Source organism: Meriones unguiculatus, chromosome 1 (genome assembly GCF_030254825.1).
Source record: "Meriones unguiculatus strain TT.TT164.6M chromosome 1, Bangor_MerUng_6.1, whole genome shotgun sequence".
Taxonomy (NCBI): Eukaryota; Metazoa; Chordata; class Mammalia; order Rodentia; family Muridae; genus Meriones; species Meriones unguiculatus.
Genome location: NC_083349.1, coordinates 169,952,776 through 169,975,583, shown reverse-complemented (window position 1 = coordinate 169,975,583; position 22,808 = coordinate 169,952,776). Strand labels below are relative to the sequence as shown.

The 22,808-nt window shown below is 42.1% G+C and overlaps 1 protein-coding gene across 9 annotated transcripts in view; it reads right to left on the bottom strand.

The window, feature by feature from the left end:
* Positions 1-3,023: 3,023 nt before the first annotated feature.
* Positions 3,024-22,808, bottom strand: part of Arhgap32 (Rho GTPase activating protein 32) — a 247,903-nt gene continuing 228,118 nt past the window's right edge. For 7 of the 9 annotated variants that reach the window (XM_060371387.1, XM_021647027.2, XM_060371383.1 and 4 more), the window contains 11 exons: positions 21,161-21,263; positions 20,323-20,467; positions 19,702-19,784; positions 18,894-19,001; positions 18,466-18,611; positions 17,525-17,720; positions 15,965-16,110; positions 13,744-13,815; positions 11,808-12,686; positions 10,150-11,132; positions 3,024-8,906 (listed from right to left, as the gene is read on the bottom strand). In XM_060371387.1, coding sequence (XP_060227370.1) covers positions 6,669-8,906; positions 10,150-11,132; positions 11,808-12,686; positions 13,744-13,815; positions 15,965-16,110; positions 17,525-17,720; positions 18,466-18,611; positions 18,894-19,001; positions 19,702-19,784; positions 20,323-20,467; positions 21,161-21,263 — 5,099 coding nt within the window. In that variant the 3' untranslated portion in view covers positions 3,024-6,668. The remainder of the gene's footprint in view (positions 8,907-10,149; positions 11,133-11,807; positions 12,687-13,743; positions 13,816-15,964; positions 16,111-17,524; positions 17,721-18,465; positions 18,612-18,893; positions 19,002-19,701; positions 19,785-20,322; positions 20,468-21,160; positions 21,264-22,808) is intronic. The other 2 variants (XM_060371384.1, XM_021647026.2) reach the window with 1 other exon arrangement.

Here is a 22,808-nt window from a genome sequence, read left to right as displayed (position 1 = left end):
TCATACCAGAAAAACCCCAGGAATAAGCATAGGGAAGAGATTATCAATAGTAGTCAGCAGCCTTTTATTGCTGTGTGTGTGTGTGTATGTGTGTGTGTGTGTGTGTGTGTGTGTGTGTTTAAGAGAACTTACAATTTGGTCATTGTCAGAGAAACCATAAAGAAATCTGGTTTGAGTAAAATAGCCAGCTTTCCACTACTGTGACAAGACACCTGAGGTAACCCAGTTTATATTGAGGAAAGTTTCGCTCTGACTTGACAGCTTTTAGGAAGGTTAGTCTATGACCCACTCACTGGCCCTGTTGCCTACGAGCCTGTTGTGCCATATTACAACATGATGGAAATGTAAAAGGGCCTGTTACGCTCACTGGTAGCCAGCTTACTGATAATAAAAAGAAGACGCAGATATCCTAATACCCTCTTCTCAAGCACATTCCTAAGGAACTTAAATGAGGCCCCCTTCTTAAATATTAATGAAACAGGCTAATAATGAAACAGGCTGGAGACCCAGTATACGTGGGCCTTTAGAGAACTTCTCAGATCTAAACTCCAGTACTCAGTAATCCCAAAGCAATGGAAAAACCCAAGTGTGAGCCATGAAGTGTAAAGTTAAATGAACTAGACCCAAGTTCCTGTAGTGCCAAACAGCCTACAGCACTCAGCCTTGACACCAGAACCCCACTGAGAGGCCACCAACACTATAGGTTCCTGAGGCTGACTCCAGACCTGTGCAGTTAAGCTGCTAGTCGTTCTAGCTTTCTAGGTGTTTATTATATATATCCTGCGTTTAAAAAAACTACTAGCTGAGAAACTTCAGGATTTTTCAACAACTGGTGTGCGTAAAACATTAGCTGAATGAATCATTCCTGGACCACTACATCTGCATAATACTTCTTTTTAATTGTGGGCATCAATGTCCTCTACAGACAACATTTGTGTTCATGTGTGCACACAGGTGTGTAAACCATTGGTCAGTGCTGGGTGTTTTCCACCTTTCAGACAGTCTCTCACTGACCTGGAACTCAACAATTCAGTTAGTCTGTAGGGATCTGCCTGTTCCCTCAGCCCACCTCCAGCCTCTATCTAGGATTTTTCTACTGGCAGAAAACCTATTAACAGGGGAAAAGCATTGTGTCTAACCATGTGCCCTCCTCACATTCCAAACTTTGGCCCCACCTCTTCAAGACTTTATTCACCACCTCTCCGATAGCACAGGCTGGTGACTAAGACTTTTACAGATACTGGCATCAGAAGGACATTTCAGATCCCAATTCTCTTAAGGGATTCCCAAGTTTACTACTGCATCAGCGCAATATTGTTCTGAAGTATACCAGCATCAGTTTGTGGTTTAAAATACGTTCTGTAAATATTTTAAAATAGCTAATATAGGGCTGGCCAGATGGCTCAGCAGGTAAGACTTTGCTGCCAAGCCTGATGATCTGAGTTTGATCCCTGGAATTCCCAAGATGGAAGCAAAGAATTGATCTCCCCTAAACTGGCCAGTGACGTCCACAGCTGTGTTGTGTGGTACACACACACACACACACACACACACACACACACGAGAGAGAAAGAGAGAGAAAGAGAATGCAAAATAAATAAGTTAAAGGTATTTAAAATAAAAATATTTTCTTGAAAAATGCTCAATTAATTTTTTTAAAGAGCAACACAAATTACTAAAATTTCAAACAATGACAATACTATTTACCACCAAAACCTGATAAATACATATTTTGGGAAGTATTTTCATCAATAGTAAGAAAACTTGTTGATAAAGTAATTGGAATGGCAGACTAAAAATACCCAGTGTGAATGTCCTATCTTTTCTGTTATCCCCTCTGACCTGTTTCCATGAAAACACTACTCAGGTCTGGATAGTTTGTTGAAGATGTTATCTTTCTGCTTAGTCTGGAGTGTGGTGTTCCAACATATACAAAATAAGTCAATGGGCACCCAGACCATATGGGAAACTCCCTAATGCTGGAAAAAAAGGGGTCAGATCCCTAACGCATTCTCAACTTTTTTTTTTTTTTTTTAATTTACAGCCCACATTAGGAAGACCAGTATCTGACAGTTGACTACTAAGGTCCCCTTAACCCCAAATCTTGCTAACAGTGAAACATTGGCCTGCCATGTAGCAGTATGACTCACATCTACAGCAAGCCATCTTACTGAAACACTGCTTCCACTGGGTGTACTAAAAGCCAGCCTGCCACAGGTAGCTGAGTCTGGTTGTTTTCTGGTTATTTCACTCTGAAAACAGGATGTTCAAGATGCTTTGTAGGAATCTGAAGTCCCATCTGTGCAGGGGTTCTAGGTTATCTCCATGCATGGTCCTTGGAAGCTCAGTCTTAAGTGGGTTCCCTAGTAAGGGGAACAGGGGCTGCCTCTGACATGAACTCAGTGGCTGGCTCTTTGATCACTGCCCCCTGAAAAGGGGAAAAGCCTTACCAGGTCACAGAGGAAGACAATGCAGCCAGTCCTGATGAGACCTGATAGGCTAGGGTCAGATGAAAGGGGAGGAGGGCCTCCCATATCAGTGGACTGGAGGAGGGGGAGGGGAGAAGAGGGAGGGAGGCTGGGATTGGGAGGGGACAAGGAGGGGGCTACAGCTGGGATGCAAAGTGAATAAATTGTAATAAATAAATTAAAAAGAAAAAAAAAGAATATGAAGTCATATGTTTTTCATTCAAACTCCCCTTCTGGAGGATTGTGCAAAGCCAGTTCACCTTCCTGAAGACTGCATACTAGGTGTCAGGCAGCAGCAGACAGATCCCTGAGGAAAGCCCCAGGGCACTGTCTGCTTAGAGTTTCCAGAACAGATAAACACAAGGCCTGTGCTCTAAACATGAGTGTGTGAGCTAAGAGAAACCTGGCCAGACACCACACTGCAGCTCAAACGACACACCATCTGACCCAACAGGCTGTGTAATATGAAAATCTAGCCCAAATACCCCAATAAACTACCCCATCTATTTTATCATAACTCATACTAAGTAAAAAAGGAAACACATACACAACAAGTCTGTTTTAACCTGAAATAATTCTGTTGATATTGGAATTGCTTTCAGTGGGACATTTGCTTTAAACCACAAGATATCTCCATCTCAAGTACAAAAATCCCTTCTCCCCACCCACCCACCCCAGCCAAACAAACAAGGAAACAAACAAAACCCCAAACCCACAACTCAGTTTCAAATAAGTTTGGAAGTGAGACTGTAAATATTTACACGAGGGCAGGAAGTAAATCACAAAACTATTTACAAAAATACACAAGCTTATATGCATTAACAATTTACACCAGTTCACAAAAATATTAAAACATAAAAAACACTATATAAATTAAAGAACTCAAAGGTGTGATCTAAGACTTCCTAGGATGCTTCTTCCATGCAGGTCATGATTGAAAATCGAGTTTTGCTATCTCAGAATCTAAAGTGTAAAACAATCATTTTTAGTTCTCTGAACATTAACAGTAATCAGATAAGGGAGACCTCTGTGCACACCAACATTACCTGGCACACATTAAATGCATCATTCTTGACATTTCCATAACACAGTACTGACAAGCACATGCCTCAAGCCATTTGGAAGCAACTTTCTGACATACTTCAGCTTTCTTTATGACTTTCTTGCACTCTCTGCTCAGGTGACACTTTGCCAACATATCGCATGGGTGACCAATAGGGCTGGAACAGAGAAATGGGCTCTACAGGATCCTTCTCCATGCACGCACTACTGCTTCCAAACTGATAACCAGCTCTTCTATCTCTGCTCACCTTCGTGGTCCCTCCTCTGCACAGAATTAGTCTTGGGACTTTTTTTTTTTTTTTAAAGTCTGACCCTACATTTAAAAAAACATTTTACCATTATAAGAAATGTGCAGGCCCTGCCCTTGAGACTGTCCCAGGGACTTCTCCAAACTGAGTGTTTAAAAATACATGACCATATGTTTAAAAAGAAACTGAATTCAGTAAGAAATAAGGCTCAGATTAGATTTGTTAGTAAGAACATGATGCCCCGGGAGCTTCTAGCTGAGCTCCTAGACTGCTATTTGGGAATATGGACTTCAATCCTAGCCAAACTGTGGAATTTGCCAAAAAGAGAAGATCTGGAGACGTGGCTGAAAAAGTACCAGTGGGATGAGATTATGTTTAATGTGTAAGGCAGTTCCACTTCCTTGACCATGATGCTCCACGCCAACACTTGAAAAGAACATTCAGTTCCTGTGTTTGTGAAGTCACACACAAGGTGGACAACACTGAGGTAACCTGGCTCACAGTGATTTGCCATCCAATTTCTGCCCCCACAGTATTAGAGAAACCTGTGGGCAAAGCTGTTCAAATAGCTGAATCCAAAGTTAAGGCTGTTGCTACATACAGTAAATAACTTTAGACTTTATCTAAAGTTTGTTTTCATACTTATCCAACAATCTGAATTATTATTCTATATTTAAAATATTTTCCTGACATTTCCAAACCCATATGATGTTATTAATATAGACATTGTTCTAAGGAATCAACCTTAGTATTTAAAAAAGACTTTAGTTTCAGGTGTAAACAATGTGTGTGACAAACAAATCCACAAATATCAAAAGTGGCCTGGACCTTCCAGCACTTCTCTTCAGGCCAAGCCTGAAGTTCTGAAGCCACTGGTCTCCTTGTCACACCGGCCTCTCTTCCTCCATCTACGCTGCTAAGGATAGCATTCAGGGCTGGTGTGGTCTTCAAGAGGAAATGAGTTGCCTCCTTGACAAAAAAGATGATTAGGGCTAAAAAAGAAAATAGTGTCTGCCAACACATCTGTGTGCCAGGTAGAGGTACCCATCAGGTTTCTGGACATTCTGACAACGTATCAGTCAGGTCTGCACTTTTAATGTAGATGCCTAAGTTCCCACAGACCTTTGCGTGGATTGTTGTTTCCAGATATCTATTTTGGACTTCACTGTACCCCTCTGGTCAATCTGGGAAAAAAGGAAAATTCCATAGACCTATCTCTAAATATAAATGTGTTCTTAACTTTACTTCTAAATATAAACCCTTAAAATGCAATTATAGGACTTAATTACGAAGACTGCCATAAATCTAATCTTTCACAATTTTACAGCAGAAACAGCAGCATGAGTTTAGCTTCTTAAAAGATTTCTTCCTTTGCTTTATAAAAAATCCCATCCTAAAGAGTCAGAGCAGCAACCATCCAGTAAACGGAATGAAATCTCCCGTGTCTTCTAAAGAGTATTTAAAAGGTATAAATGTACAAAACTCAAGTATTATGATTTATGGAATGAAATGCCAATCTAACTCACTCTTAACGCAGGACTGCCTTATCAGCCTCAGCTGTCTAGGGTGGAATGGGCAGAGGACACAGTGGGAAGCTGAGCTAGAGAGGTTCCCTGTCTGATGCCCAATAAGGAATGTAACTTTCAAAACAAAGTCCTGGATATTTCACGTTTAACATGTCTAGAGAGTTAGAAAGAACGATTTTGAAATGCTGGTGACGGCGACAAATGCAGTTAAGACTATGACCACACAATGAGTGAGCCAAGCTATGTGAGTCCCAGAATGCCAGCTGGTGAGCTGGAACTGTGCACTCAGGGACAATGAACAATGCGCAGTTTCCTAACAAGTGATTTGTAGGGATTTTTACAAATTCCCAGCGCATCTGTATTCTAGGTTAGAAACAGAACAGCATGTACATTTATATCCCTTAGAAACTGTGTTTATCCAGTTAAAGCATGCTGGTCTTTTCTTAATAAGAATATTTTGGACTTAGAACCAACAGGGTGACTATTTTACTGGTACTAGAACTTCCTGACTCTTCTTGTGATATGTGCAGGTGGGCAGCACACCGAAAGCATTAGTGACGTTTTCTGTTATTAACAGAATTCACAACAATAAGAACTTCATTTTCTTTTAAAGAAAGTTCCTTACATTTTAACTTAAAGCAGCCCCGCAGGCTTTTGTGGTGGTAGGAGCTTACACACTGACAAGTGAAGTACAGACAATGAAGAACATGGCTCACATTGGACTTTGCTACTTCACAGTGATATGCCACTAAACGTTTAAAATCCTAATTCCTTTACCTTTTAAAGATCATGCTGCTAGCAGTCTAAATGACAAAGCCAAAGGATCAGGGAATTTTTCTCCTCTCTAATTTAGAATGCTAGGCTCTTTCATGGACAGGGATACTGAAAGCAGTACAGAGTGGAGAGTCCACCGGGGCAGGCTGCATGGCCTCCACAGGGGAGTGGGAACACAGTAGGAAATGCAGAAGCCCTCCAGGAAATTGAGGCAAATTGCTCTGAACTATGTAGCAAGTGCTAAGAAGAAAGGTCAAAGTTAAATTGAGGGAATTAAAGGCAGGCCTCAGGGTCTTACAGATCAGCCCTGTAGATCAAGTAGGGTCTGAGGTGAGAATTTCTTTACTAGGCTTTCAGCATAGCACTATATAATCATCCAGATCTCTTTAAAGACAACAACACAGCCTATAGATGGATGAGGCGGTAATGAGTGGGAGGGGGAAGGTGGTAATTTATTTTTATTATGCTTCTTTCATGTGGTCAGGGGTTTTGTAGCATTTTTTTCCTTAAATCTTTTTGGTTATTGGAAAAAAAAAAATAGAACAGTCCACTGTCCAGCAGAGGCTGCTTCGACTCTATGCTCCCGGGGCTCATTCTGCATGGATCTGTGTATCAGGATGTGGCAAGGACAACTCTGTGGGCAGGAAAGCGCCCTGACCCAGTGCTGTGGCATATGTCCTGTTCTGTGGATGGACAAAGCCAGAGGGCACATAGGGCCCCATGGCTCCCCCTCCAAAGCCTCCTCGCTGGTGTTGGGGCAGGGAGTGGTAATCCTCGAGGTTATCATACTGGGACACAACAGTCATATTGCTCTGGCGCTTGCTGTGTGTCTGATAGTGGTAGAGCACGCCGGGGTCCCTCTCCAGGTTCTGGGTATGATGGAGTTTTAGGCTGTGACTCCTCTCTGGTTTAGGGGGTGGGACCATAGACTGAGTGAAGTGTTCTTCCTCCTTGTAGCAGTCTCTGGCATGTTTCTCAGGGGCAGGTGGCTGCCTGGCTCGAGGCCGGTCCAGATCTTTGGAGAGCCTCACCTCTTTGTGGTTCAGTCTTAGAGATTCCTGCCCTGATGTGATATATTTCCCAGAGTTATGGTAGTTGCCTGGCTCAGAAGTGTCTGGCATCCCTTTAGACCCATAATCTAACTGGCCAGCTCCCTGGGGATACGGTGGTCCATTTTTTGACTCACATACTTGCCTATGGCTTGCTTCCTGGTGCGCCCTGTGCTCTGGGAGGCTACAACCCATGTCGTGAAGCTTTCTGTTTCTAAGGCTGCTTTGCTTCTGTGGAAGGGATGGCTTTTCTACCTGTGTGCTGCCATACCCTCCATGATGGTGGACTCTGTCAAATTCGGGCTCTAGGTGCTTCCTGTAGAAACGGTCATCTCCCTCAGGACTGACAGCCTTGGCTGGGTGCCGGCCCTCTTTGCCCTCTGCCACAGAGAGAAGTCCAGTTTTCCCAGGATCTGATTTACTGCGCAGATGGATGACGTAGATCCCTCCCAAGTCGTCCTGCACAGCTGGTGTCATGTTGTCATACTGAGACATGATAGGCCCTTTCACCTTCTGCCGTGCTCGACTCTCCCTCCGAATGGACTGCATGCGGTATTTTTCCATGTCCTCAAGGTCCCATGAAGTGTAGGTGTGCTTTATATCAGCAGTGGGGGGCATGTTGACTACATTATGGTCATTGCCAGAGAAGTAGCCAGTCATATTGGCCCGTGGACGGGGAGGCAAACCAGCATAATTGTACAAGTTCTTCCCTTGTAGCCTTGGATTGTAGAAACCAAACTCACGATTGGACAGGCGGTGGAGAGGCCTCAGCTGGACTGTGCCGTAGGCATCGACATCACACAAGGCCCCGTCGGGACTATAATAGGAGCTTGAGGAGCTGGAGTATGGACTATAGCGATAGTGGACCCGTCCATTCTCAAAGTAAGGCTGAAGCTGAGTTACATGATAATCTGAGCGGGCCTGCGAGGACTGATATGGCTTATACTGGTAGACGGGTCTTGGGCAGTAGGCTGGTTCATCATCTGGGGGAACTTCTGTCCGTGAAATGGGAACAGAGCGGATCATGGAAGGTGGAGGTGCATGGAGAGACTGTACCCTCCGGATGGTGGGGTAAGGTAGAATGTCTTCAGGGCAACAAGCATTTCTAACTGAGGAGCCCAGAGAAGAGACATACTCAACCCGGCTGCACGGCTTGGAGTGGTGTCCAGACAGGTTTCTTCCTGGCGCCACATAAGTGTTATAACGAGGACCCATGGAGGCAGGTGGCTCTGATCGGGCACCATATGCCTGGTGTGGCTCCAACTTATTGTGGTGTGGAGGTACACTCTGGGGACGAAACTGGCAGTTTGGAGTCATATTGAAATGCAAACAGTTTTCTGGACCAAAGGGCTCAGTGGTGACATCAGGCCTAGCAAAGGAGGAATAGGCTATCTTCTGAGAAGCATGCTTAGGCTGTGAGATAGGGAACACATCATCCACTGAGGCTGATGATGGGACAAAGGTGTGGTAGTTTGAACTGCTGTTGGTGTCTGCACTGCTGGAGTGCATGGCTGCAGCCATCTTGCTTTCCACTGTTCTTGTTGGAGGAACTGGGGCAGCAAAGCCACAGGAATGGCCAGGAAAAGACTCAGCACGCAGATGGAGTGGTGGGGCCCTGGTGCTTTCCCGCACCTTCTCAGGCAGTCCTGGTTGGGGTGCAGAAACAGCCATAGGACACTGGGCAGCTGCACTGCCATCACTGACAAAGATGGGTGCGGAATCACTCATGGCTCGAGGCTCAGGTGGCCTCTCTGGAGTTGGAGCTACTCCCTGGACCTGCTGAAAGATAGTGATGTTAAGAGTCTGTTGTTTAACACCCCCCCCCACACACACACACCACTTGGAGCCATAAATTTATAACACGCTAACTCAGGCTAGTTAGTTATTAGTTTGAACTTTCCCAAGCTCTGCAGTCACACTGAACCTAACCCCATTTCCACGAAATGAGTATCTGTGTGGCTACATGGTATCACCGGTGAAGAACTGTGCAGTGTTTGCTAATTCATGCTAGGCTTTAAATGTGAGGAAAGGTGATATCGTAATATGCAAACCCAAACACAGGATTCGACAAACAACTTGGGTTTAAAAATAAATATCTTGTCTATTGATCTAAGCTTAATTACAATACCAAGATTTTGTTTAATGAAAACAGCTGATTTTATCAGCTGTACAGAGTTTCAGAGTGACCAAGTTCTACATAGTTTTAAACTGAGCAGTTTTAAACTTCTAAATAAAACAACAACAACAAATTGTTATAAGGTGCCTTGTCTGGGGTGGCAGCAAGTCAAGAGTTTACTGCCTCTGCAATCTTCCCATCCTGTTTGTGGGTCCACAGATTAAATACACTGTCCTTGAGAAGTAGGTGCTACAAATAACATCCTCCAGGAGGGACTAGACTTTTAATTCCTTTTGGTTTATTTAAAGACCACAAAACCTGTGGTCTTTTTATTAACGGAGAAATTAGAAAAATACCTTGGCATTCTGTATCTAACATTCCCTCACCAAAGCAGGCATTTTACTATGGGACATTGCTGGATAGTTGAAAAAAATATAAAAAATTTCAGGATATTATCACTCCTTATACTTCTGAAAAGCCTGTAAGAAGAATCCTGTAAACACCTGGAGAATGAAGCACTTTCAATGTACAGATGTGAAGGGTTGTTACAGGACTCGCCCACAGTCAGTCAATCAGTGATGGAGTTGGAAAAGATAACACCCACTGCAGCTCTGAAACCGGAGGCTCACTTTGTATAACTCTGTCAGGGTCTTTCTGTGAAGAAACTTGTGCTTCATGAAGGAAAGCAGCAAGGATGGTTAGGCTGCAGTCACCAGGGCCTGCTTTATCTGTACCACAAAGCCAATTGCCAGGCAAAAGCAGAGCTCTCCAACTTCAAACAGCAGCCATTTCATGGAAACCTGCCCCTTGAGTGAAATGTATCTGACTCAGAGATAACATACCCTACTGAAAAATAACATACCTTTGGAAAAATATATTACTTCATTGACTTTCTCTCCATCTTACCTTGTGGGAATTATTTAATCCTACACTTGGTGCTTCTTGTACCTGCCCCACAACTGGTGGTTGCTCTGCCGGCCTCTGGGAAGGAGGTGGGGGAAGGGGACGATTAGTTCTGTGGGTGCGCTGAAGGGTAGCAGCCACAAAATCAGCAGCAGTGGGCTGTTCAACCATGACCCTGCTGGCATCTCTGGTGCTTGTTTCGGCTCTTGCTGGAGTTGCCATCATATAAGCCATGGTAGTTGTGCTGGTATTCTCTTCAGGGGACCCAGAAAGAGAGTGGGCTTTGTCCCTAGGCAAAGTAGAGGGCATAGGAGATTTGTCTGTAAGTTCTGAGGAATGATGGGGTTTATCCATACTGGTACCAAGATAAGAGAGGGGCTGATCTCCACTGGAGAAATGAAGTGGAGACTGGTCCTGCTCCACAAAGGAGACAGTGGACATGCTGGTCTTCCCAGCCTGGTCTTCAGGGAAACTTCCATGATCATCAGACTTCTCTGAGTCTGTTAAGGGAGCTGAAGTGCTTCTAGCCTTTTCTGGGTCTCCAGATAAATCGTTTCGATGTAGCGAATTGCCTATTAAGTCTACTTGGTGGAGTTGCTCCCCAGAGTCAGTTATGTTGGAATGGGTAGGATCTCCCATAGCTGCTGTCTCTGGGAGAGGCTGGTGACAATTTCCAAGTCCATTGATCTGCGGGTGGAATTGCTCTGCTGGTCGGTCCGTTTGGAAATAGATTTGATCTAGAGTAACACTAGAGTAGGAAGCAGGCAGTTTCTCTTCAGATGTAATTACTCCCATGTCTCCATAACTAGTACAGCCAGCCTGGGAAGTCCCTGGTCTCTTCAGTGTTTGAGTTGAGGCTTGCTGTGCAGTCTCAGCTAATGCTAATGCCAACATTCGGGCGACATTTTTCGGAGGCGGTGGTGGTGGGATAAGAGAGACTGAACTGACAGGAACGGGATCCTGAGGGGGGTCATGGGTAACTGCTCCTAGTGGGAAATTGGGAAAAAAAATTAGAATGAAAAGGTAGCTTATGTTACCCTACACGGAAAGCCAAACTCTCCCCATGTGATCACTAAAAACAGGTGCCTTCCATATTTCAAAATGGCAATCCATGATCTTCTATCCCACATGCAAATGCTGTTGAAAATACAACTGGCTCAAAAGGAAACCTAACATAGTGTTTAAAGGTTGCAAACTCCTCTTGAACTGCTACACACTAGGGTGGAGGGGGAAGCAGGCCCCCACCTGACTTAGAAAAGGCCACTTAGAGTACAAGCTTCCAGTGCTTAGACTGTGATAAGTTTTACATGGATGGTGTAGGCTGGCTTGTTAACTTGTAAGGCTATAATACGATATGCATTAGAAGAGAAAACAGAATCAAGAGCTACACAGTTGTGCAAAAATTATCCATGAATTCTGACTTTCCAAAGAGGTAAAGGGTCTTTTGTGACGGTCTGAAGCAGGACCATGGGCCCTTTGGGGAGTTTTGCTTGACTTGTTTTAGTTTAGGCTTTGAGCCCTCAGCACCATTCAGAAAAATATTCTCTTTGATTATAGCCTAACTGTGGAGAAGGCTCTCTCTTAAAAGGCACAGATGGCATACAGGACGGAAGACCCCTCTTAACTTAGAGAAGGAATGGAGGAGAACAAATGGTAGGTACCTGTCTGACTCTGTCCAGAAGGCACAGCCTTGCTCTGACTGCTCGAGACAGGCCGCTCCTCTTTCCCTGGCAACTCTATTTCTTCAGCTGGCCCCTGCTCCAGGGGCTGTACTTGAGGTTCACATCCTTCCTGTGCCTCTCTCTCACTTGTTTTCATCTTTCCTATCTGGGTGGGGGATCTATTTATAACATCTCTTTCTTCCACACTTTTGTCCCAAGATGGAGGTGATGTATTCTGACCTACAGTATTGGAGACAGTACCAATGACCTCTGACACTCGAGGTGGAAGAGTCACTGAAATGGGCTCAGATATGTTCATGGAAGGAGATTTGCTTAGCTTCCGTCCAATCTTCGGAGAGAAAGCATAAACAACCTTTTCTGTAAATGAAGATGGCTTAGAAGACTTGTCCTCAGTTGGGCTCAAGTCCAGGGTGAAGAATGGACTCAGTTTCTCCTGGACTGGAGACACAGGTTCAGAACTTGCAGTGCTTCCTGGAGTCTGTGACTGGCTACCACCTGCTTCTCCATCTTTCCTACTGGTGCTCTGTTTATCCCCGGCATACCCTAAGGAATCCAGAAAGGAAGCACCGCTCTCCAGACACTCTGACTCAGCTTTTGGAGGACTACATTGAAATGACATTGGATCAAAATCCAGACTGGCCACTCCAATGTCCGGCGGACTCAGGTCAACATCCTCAGCTGAATGAGGAGACACAAGAGCTGGAATGTGGAGCAGCCCCACTTCCTCTTCACTCTCATTGTCGTGGGGCAGATTATCATAGGAATTGCAGCGGTTCCCCAGCATTTCTCCATTGAAAGAGGCCGAGAGCGCATCACTGCTGGATCTGGGTCTTCTGGGTCGGAACAACTTGGAATCACCTGGTAAAAATGAACAACAATGTCAAAGCATGGATATCACAGGGCACACGAGCCACCACTAGTCACCTATCTAGTACAGTAATAATATTGCAGAGGGTAAGAAAAATGTAACTTTTAATTTTCTTCCCATGAGCTGTCTCTTGGTGTACAAATATCAGTCACACTTGTGGTAAGAGAACTTCCAAACCAAACACTAATTAGCAAGCACATGTGCTTCAAGCAGGGAAGACTGCACTGACCCATGGCCTGGCTTAAAAGAAGGCAAGGGATTTTTGGGTTGTATTATAGGCCCAACACTGACTCTTGTTGTCACTTTGTGTTTTATTTTATCACTGACCTTACATATGACTTGTAAGGTAGAAGTTGTCATTTAAAATAACACTTTGGTACTAAACAGTAACAAAAGGTTGTTTACTATGGAAAAAATATTCTTATGGTACCCAAAACAAAAAGAAACAATGTTTCTTCATAATTAAAAAGTTTTAGCACACATTTAATAAAACACTCCGTTCAGACACTTAAAATACTTCTCCTTTTCCCCTAATGGAAAGCGGCTTTTCACTTCTCAAGGAAGCACAAACATAGCTTAGTACAACACTTGCTTTCATAAAGTTTGATTCTGAGTTTCAACTTCTGCTGTGACCACACCTCCCTCCAGTATCTGCCAGATGTTGGTCCCCTTTGGAGGCAGACTCATTTTAAGTTGTTAGGTCCAACTGAAAATGGCCCTTGAGTGATGAAGACCACCCACTATTAACTAACAAGTAAGTCTCAAAGCTGATCCCATTTCCAACTCTAAAGGAAATATTGATACTCACTTTTAAGCATTGATAAATATGCTTGCTTTCAAACATTTTAGCCATTTTATATAAACAGCATTCATGCCAAAAATACTCCACCATATTAAAATATCCATGAGTTTTTAACTGAACCATACTTAATAAATACCAATACTACTGGAGGTGATAATTCATACTCTTTCCACTAAGCATATATTCAAAACATTGCTGTGTGCATGTTTTCTTATGCAATCCGTCACAGAACATTTCAGTCTTACCATCAACAGCATGAAGAGAAGTAAGAGACTCCTCACTTTTAGCTGAGCGGAGGGTTCCTTCTGCCCTGCCACCTAAATAATAAAAACCAAATAGTATAATGCCCATGATTATTAAGGACTAACACAATAATTAAGGCTTGGTGTTTTCCACACTTGGCTGTATGTCTGATTGTGACCAGCTATGCATCTTGACAGTCATTTTTGGTTTACCACCCTATTATGTAAAATGCTGCATTATTCTGTTTCCCATGTGAAAAAAAAATTCATTCCCAAAGCCTATTAACTTGAGCATAGACATGAACTAAAAGATTTTTTTTCCTTATACGTGTCCTGAAGACCAACCTGATAACCTTGGGTGATATCTTCAAAGTTTTTATTTTTATTCATGTGTATGTGTCCATGTGAGTGTATTCCACATGTATGCCAGTGCTCTAGGAGGCCAGAAAAGGGTGATGTTTAAATTACAGGTACTAGGAACCTAACTCAGTCCTTTAGAACAGTTTTCAACCACTAGGCCATTCCTCCAGCCTCTTTGATGACACCTTCCAGTAGCCCCTATCTTCAACTATGATGCTCTTGTAAAAATACAAGACAAAGAGACACAGAGAAGAAGGCTCTATGAAGATTCAGGCAGAGGATGGAGTGATGCCACCTATAGGCAAGAGATGCCAGGAGCCACAAGGAGATAGATGAGGCAAGAGGGAATCTTCCCCAAGAAGTTCCAAGTGAACATAGTCAGGCTGACACTACCAAACTGAGTTCCCATACATTTTTGTGCTTCCTGTCTCAATTTGTAATAACTTATAATGGTAGCCCCAGGAAACTCAGTTATTTCAAGTGAATACATTAATCTTACATGCTAAATTTCTATGTCTTTCTGACATGCTGGCAGCCAGGACTCCAAACTGCAGATACTTTAAGCTCTGTCTCTTATACTCTCTGCAACCTTCTTAACCATCTCTTCCTATTCTCATCCCTTAACAATTTCTCTTAAGAGTCCTTTAAAAATTTATTTTCTCCAATTTCTTTTCTGCCCCTCTTTCCACTCTGTTCTCATCTCCTGAAACAGGACTCTTAGTTGCCTTAAAGATCAGGTGACTTGCACCTCCTTCAACTCAGAAGTTGAAAGTTCTCTTTCTTCGGGCTAGAGTGCTGGCTCAGTGGTTAAGAGCACTAATGATCTTCAGAAGATCTAGGTTTGATTCCTAGCACCCACCCAGCAGGCAGCTCATAGCCAACTGTAACTTCAGTTCCAGGGAATCCAGTGTTCTCTTCTGACCTCCATGGGCATGAAGCACATGGAGCGCACACACACAAATGCAGGCAAATATATCCATACACATAAACTAATGTTAACTTAAAAAGTTAGCATTCCTGACCACCACTCCACCCTCATTAGAACTGGCAATGGCAGCCAAAGATGCCAGACATAGATTTCTACTTCAGCTGTGCCTGCATCCTGGCAGTCATTTTCTTACACAGATGACTCTCTAGTGAGACTCTAAAGGCAGGGCATTACCTTACTTTTCTTTCTGCATAGCCTGCTATCAAAATATCTAACATGGGTAATTCATAATTGCAAACTGAATGATGTAAATGAACTGAACAATATATCTAATGGTACCTAAGAGAAAAATGCTCCCATTTTTTTTCTAGATGAAAAAGGTGTACTTATCAGAACATGAGTTTTTAAAAACTATTTTAAATAGTAATTTACTCAACAATAATAGATCTATCTGATTAACACAATACTCCCATCAGCGAGTCACTTAGGAGAGACAAAATGTTATTGCTTATAAGAGTTATAAACTTGGAAAGTATGGTGAACAAACTTGTCCATTTTAAATCTATAAAATTAAAGACCAAAACAAGTAAATAACAGATCAGTATTTGCTTATTATCAGCAATATACAAGCTATGTTACAATATAGAAATAATGTCACGAATGCACTGTTACTTCTTAACTGTGTGTCTATAAAATCTACTCAGTTTTCTTAAAAAATTAAGTTCTTCTGTATGTAATTTTATTATCTTATGCATAGGTGATACTCAGACATGAAGACAATCCCCCTGTGCCACACGACTACGCACTTTACAGTGAATGTTTCATGATGGCCTAGGGAGGGTACACCTAAAGAAGGAGGCCATGAGGACAGCGGTGACGTCAAAAGCCACCAGGTAGTCTGCTGCGGCAGGACAGGGTGGCAGAGAGTTGGCTCACCTTTCAGAGCCATGGCTTTCATCTCTGAGGGCTCACTCTCATTGCGCTGCAACTTGCGTTTAGAGACCGAAGATGACTTCCCCAGATTGAAAAAGGAACGCCAGCTGCCGACAGGAGATTTTTTCATCTTATTCTGAGGCCTCTTTCTAAAAAACAGAAGACAGCCATCAATATTAAGACAGCCACGGCTCTATCTTTTCCTAGAGAACAAGAAGCGAACAAATGCCCGGCGAAGCAGACAGCCTGGGGAGCACGCCGGGAGCAGGCGACAAGCCTTCTCCCTGCCGTGCGGAGCACCGCACAGCGCGTTCTACACGGCATGGGAGCTCACGTGGTAGCAACGTGAGCAATGGCGTCATAAAGGCCACGTGCACCTCACAATCTGAAAAAAGAGTGAAAAGAGGACACTTATGTTAAATAAATAAAACAGTATAGGAAAATGAGGTGAGTAGAGAGAACAAGGACAAAAGAGGGGTAAGAATCTAGCATATGCGGAATGGCGGTCAGTGTGCCCACTACTTTATGCAGTTAGAATGTCCTTTAAAAGCAGAGAACCACACACGAAGCTGATTAAATGAAGACCTAAGAAGTTCAACTAATTTCCGTAATACTGTGAAACTGAGTGGAAAGCAGGGTTTCAGGAAAACCAAGCCTTTCTACATTCTAATATCTATTTTTTAAATCACTACTCAGTAAAGACATTTTTGAGTAAATATGAAAGGTTCTCAAGATCAACTCAGAAATGGAAAGACTATGTGCCAACTTTTTAGTCACAGAAAGAAAAGGTAGAAGAATATACAAAAATATAAAAGAAGAAATTCTGCGGTTATTATTATTAGTGTTACCTCACCTAGAGAAACAAGATCCTTACACTCATGAGCACAGGCAGAAGAGCAGCAGAAACGTCAAAAATAACTTGCACATACATTCGCTAGTCCTACAGGCAGAGTAAGGGGCTCACAGCCTGTTATTAGCATTTCCTTAGAGAAGCAGTGAGGGCATCTGCTTGTCCGAGAGGACAGACTGCAGCCCTCTTCATAGTGCTCAAGTCCTCAAAATCAAGTGAAAACCAAAAACTGTAGAACAAAATAAATGCATCACTCAAGTTGATAATTGTTTGGGTCAAGTTCGCGGCTTCTCTGGGCTTCACATTCGCACAGGTGGCTCCACCTCCAGTTCCTGACCAGGTGGATCTGAGCTGGGACAGCAGGGTTTGCACATCCCACAATTACCAGCAACTCTGATGGCAGTCAGGAACCAGAGAATTCACTGCCCGTTCACTACTTTCTGAATAAGCTGTTTCAGGACCACTTATGAATGTGTATAGTTTTTATCATAACTTTTTCTTGAAAAACTAACTTCTTTTTAAATATTACATTGTTATAAAGTTTTGTAATAATTTTTTATCAGTCCTTATAAAGGGTTCAGTATCTATATCCAATTAATCATTTTTCTAGAATTGCCCCAGACTTTAATATAATAATAAAATAACAAAATTAAAACAAATTATCATTTATAGCCACAAAGCCACAGTTTAACTTAGTTCTTAGAGTGTGTCACCTTTCAGGTGGGAATTCGATTATGGTATGGAACTTCCCTTGAAGCGCAGCAGGCCCTTCTCCTACTTCGATGTACTTATTTTCAGTCACAATGGGAGAATTGACCTGGGCCTGTGTTCTTGCCTGGGCTTCCTCCAATGTCAGCAGCTTGGTAGATGGAGAGGAAACCAGCAGGGACTTGGGCCGTGACAGAGAAGCTTCAGAAGGAAAAGGAATAACGTCAGTATTGTATGTATGTATCAGTCTGTCTATCCGCCCTACTTAGTCTATCCCCTCTCTACTTAGTGACAGTTTCAACTTTTTTTCAATAGTTTTCACAAATATCACAGTGCTTTATATTCAATGAGAGACAGAAGGTGACATTTCAGAACACTGTGAAATTCTATAATAATCTATCTTCCCTTATAAAAAGGTACCAGGTAAAGGTGATCAACTCAGACATCTTTAGTTTGGGAAGGATGGTTTTTTTTCTTCTTTTTCTGCTTTATCTCATACCTTTATGCATACTAATAATAGGGGCAAGATTTTTTTTCTTAATTTGAAAAATCATTTTAATTATTTTTTTGTGTAGGGGTGTTTTGCCTGTGTTTTTGCTCTACCTGCATGCAGTACCCACAGAAGCCTCAAGGAGGTGTTTGTTCTCCTTGAACTGAAACTGCAGACATTGTGAGCCACCATGTGGGCGCTGGCAATAGAACCTGGGCACTCTGGAAGAGGGCTAGACCATCTCTCCAGCCCTAAAGCAAGGTATCTTTAATGTGCAGTGAACGTACAGCATGAAAGTGTGCTATGTAGTGTTCACTATATAGGCACAGTACAGACTTAAATTAGCTGTCTTCTACCATGGCCACACAGTATTAGATGAAATAATAATTGCAACGTTCTCTCCATTATTTTAGGAATCTGCTCCTGGTAATAAAAAAAAAGCCATCTGAGCCATACCTGCTCCTTCCTGCATGACAGCACTGATTTTGCCACTGAAGAGCACATCTACATGATTGAGGATGAACTCAACAACCACAGACTGAATTCTCACTTCCATGAAAGCTGCTGTTCCACTGAAGCAGGCCGACTCTATCTGCTTTGACCTGTGGGGTCAACAGCAGTTCCATCAGAGCCATGAAGGGAGGTCTCCTAACACACAATTCTTCAGCACAGAAGTTACAGAGACACCAGTGGAAGGAATCATACTTTTAAAGCCCTGTAGTCTAGTTGGCTGCTTTAGAAAGGTGTTATTTAATAAAATAATAGTTTGTTTTTTTAGTTTGTTTTACTTGTTAATTTTTTTTTCTTGAGGAACAATGATGCATGATTTTTTTTTAACTCAAGAAAATGCACTCTTTTGAGTTTGTAAATCAAATACAAATTACCTCAGCAGGTTTGGTGCCCAGACAATGGCAAGGTTTTTTGCATGCATATTTGTGATGGAGCAATAGTCCGCTAGAAGAGACAGGTGTCTCATCAGGAACTCCAGTGTTCTGGAAAATGAAATACAGCACACTAACTGAAACAGACACCATACAGCTGTGCGGAACTCACTGGCTTGTAAGTTTCTGACAGTAAAATAAGAAAACACACACACACTTACTAAGTTTAAATATCATTCAACATGAAATTTCCACAAACCTAAGTTTCTAGACCAGTGATATTTTGCAATTCTGTTTCAGCTAAAGAGCCTAAACATATAAGAGCATAAAAGCAAGGCATTAACAAATCTATAGGTGGCCTGAGCAATTCCAGTAGCACCAGGGACAGTACCTGGACAGCTGATGTGCTTCCACAGTGAAAAGCCCACTCAGCTGCAATGTCTCTGTACACCTTATTTATTGAAACAATTCTATGCACACTGAAATAACTGAGAAGATTTTTGCAAATAAAATAATCGACTTACACTTAAGTTAAACTAGACAGACCAAAGACAGACAGACAGACACACACACACACTCACACAAACATGCACCACACACACATTCCACATTCACATATTACCTATTATTACATTTATGGATCCCCAACTACACAGAGATTAAAACCAATAAAAGATAGTGACCAAAAGAAAGCACTATAGATTCTATTATTAGAGAAAGCAGTTTACATATGAGCCACAAAGATCTAGCTGTTCCTATTATAAAGTTCTGTTTCTGGCTGCTAGTATCCGTTTGTCAAGTCCTGACTTACCTGTAGTGCGGTGGGGGGAGCTGCTGGATGACATCATGGATTTTTATTAATCGTTCTTCATCTGTTGCTGCTGAAACAGCATCCTATAACAGACATAACCCAACAAACAAGTGAGCTGTGCTAGCCAAATGAGAGTCCTGACTTGCAATCTCACTCTGAGACTCACTACAGGGTGAGCTGATAACATAGCATCAAGAAGGCACACTGCTTCCACACGCTGTAGTGCTCAGCTGCCACCATTCAAAAGCATGACAGAAGGGGAGGAGGACCTCCCCTATCAGTGGACTAGGGAAGAGGCATGGGAGGAGAAGAGGGAGAGGGGGTGGGTTGGGAGGGGACGTGGGAAGGGGCTACACCTGGGATACAAAGTGAATAAACTGTAATTAATAAAAAAATAATTTTTTAAAAAAGCATGACAGTATTCAATGGCATGCATGGTAAGTTAGTGGCTTTAAGGCGAAATAAAAGAGCAACAATTTGAAAACTTCAAAGACCCAGATCAGAGAGACATTTTCAGCACACAACTAAGTCTCATCTGAAACTAAACCAAAACATGTTTTGAATAAAAACACAGCAAAACTCCAGGAGACTCTGAGAGGGTCTATCCCATCCAGTACTCACAGAGAATTTCTCATATAGCTGGTAGGTGAGCAGAGGGTTTGGGAGTTCTCGGAAGTACAGCTTACAGAGGGAGCCCACAGAATGGATGTCTTGAACATAAGGTTCTTTCGTCAGGTCGGGGACGTGCTCAGAATCAAACTCATGACTAACTCAGACAGAAGACAAGGACTGATTTAGTGAAGAGAAGAAAATATATACCGTAGAACAGAAAACAGAAATCCAAAATGTTCACCTTTACTTCAGAGTTGCTGTTTCCTTCAAATTATTACATGTCACAAACCAATATTTGGACTTCAACAGTAATGAGAGGTTATCTTTTTGTCAGATATCCATGTGAAATCAAGAACACAACTTTAATATTAAAATAGAGAAACCTCTAGTCCCAAAGGTTTATACCTTTACTTCAGTGGCTTTCTATTTTCTTCAAATCATTACATTTCATATATTACTTCATATATTACTTTTGACACACTCGCCAAGAAACGTGCATGCAGGTCAGAAAACACTAGGGAATCCATTCTCTTCTTTCCATCTGGGCTCCAGGTTGGAACTCAGGTCACAGTGCTCAGAAGTGCTTTCACCTGCTGAGCCATATCACTGGCCTTTTCCCAACATTTCAAAGAGATAAAAAGTACCATCTACTGAGGGTTTATCAAGCATGGTTCTGGGATACTACAAATAACAAGGTGTCGTTTAGATGGAGAACAACATGGATATTCTTTCCTAGTGTATCTCAACTACGTCATTGATAACCATTGTTATCAAAGTTAATGTTTTTGAAATAATTTTAATTTGCTGAGTTAAATAAGAATAAAAAGAAAATGCCAAAGGGTTTTACCGAAGTCTCTGGATATTGGAGGCAACGCCAGAGAGACGATATATCCCATCCACAATGCCATACCTCTCGATGAATGCAGTGCAGCTTTGAAGAACCTGGGGCACTAAAGAGAGTTTTAAAGATAGATGATTATTGCTATTCAGTGTACCCAAACTGATGCCCAAAACATCTTAGTTTTCACAAACGAAATAAAAGTCATAAGCCAAAGAGCATCTGTTGATTAAATCTTTAGTAAACCTGGAAATGACTAGATTGACTGTTTATATATCTTTCACAGTTTCCAACTGCAGACTCATTAGATCAAGTGTTTAATCCCCACACTACTGTGGACTAACATAAGCAAACAGCAGTTCACTGAAATGTCATCCACAGCAAACGACTTTACAAAGTTGCGTGCTTGTCCCAACAACATAATTACTTACAAGTGTTAGAACGCCTTATCCTAAACAAGTTTCTTTTACCTCTCAGCCAATGCAAAGGGAAAGCTATTTCAGGCAATATGGGCCAGAACAGAAGTTTGAAACTATGTGATAAACTTCTATAACCATTTCAATTTTTACAATGGCTGGGGCTTAGCATTCTTCATTTTGTAATGAAGATTAATCAGCACACAGACTTCTTAATAGGTCATTTGATAGTGTCAGTTAAAATCCCTGACAAGCAATACTTGGGGAACATTACTCGGTCTATAAAGAGACATTATACTAAGGGAAAAACACCGAGAGGTAAATGAAGCAGATTAGATGTGCTAGTAGGACAAGCTGAGCTACTGAATTTTAGTTACTGTACATTACTATGTCATTTCTTTACTGTAACAGTACCTTGCTTTTCTTACCTTTGGCTGAAATCATGAAATGCATCTTTCAAATACTATCAGATATACTATTTTACATTTAAAACCCAAAAGTCCTTGTGATTAAAATAAAAAAAGCAGTGGCAAATAGCACAGAGTGCTTTGTGCCAACACTTGGATATCAAGGACATTCCTTACAGTACAGACCTTTAGAAACTAACTTCCTTTCTTCCCTCTCTTGTTCCTTGCTTGCTTGCTTCCTTCATCTGTTCTCCCACATGCGCATGCAAAAACACACCATGAGATTTACATGGAAGCTAGAGGACAGCGTGAAGGAACTGGTTCTTTCCTTCCATCATGTAGATTCCAAGAATCAAACTGAGGTTATCAGGCTTTATAGCAAGTGTCTTTATTTGATAAGTCATCTCACCGAACCTATAATACATTTAATTCTCAAATATGGACAGGGTGTTAGTATTAACCCCATTTTATGGTGAAGAAACTATATCTTCATACATGAGGCTCATGCAGAGGCAAGGAGGAACAATGATGGAAATTAGATTCTAATGTGAATACTGTAAGAGCAGAGTCAACATTTTAAATTATTGCTGTATATGAAGTCATCTTATGCCAGGTGCATAACGCCCTTTAAAATTTATACACACTACCTCATTTCCTGTTTTACAATTCTAGAGCAACTGAAATTCCACCCTTTAACACAACAGCCATTCCACAACTCCTCTCCCTAACCAGTTTCACCATAGAGAAAACTGTAAGCTGTTGATCTAGCAGGTCAGCCATCACTCATAAGCCTCACTGACTACCTGCAAGGCAGCTGCAGCACTCTGCCTATAG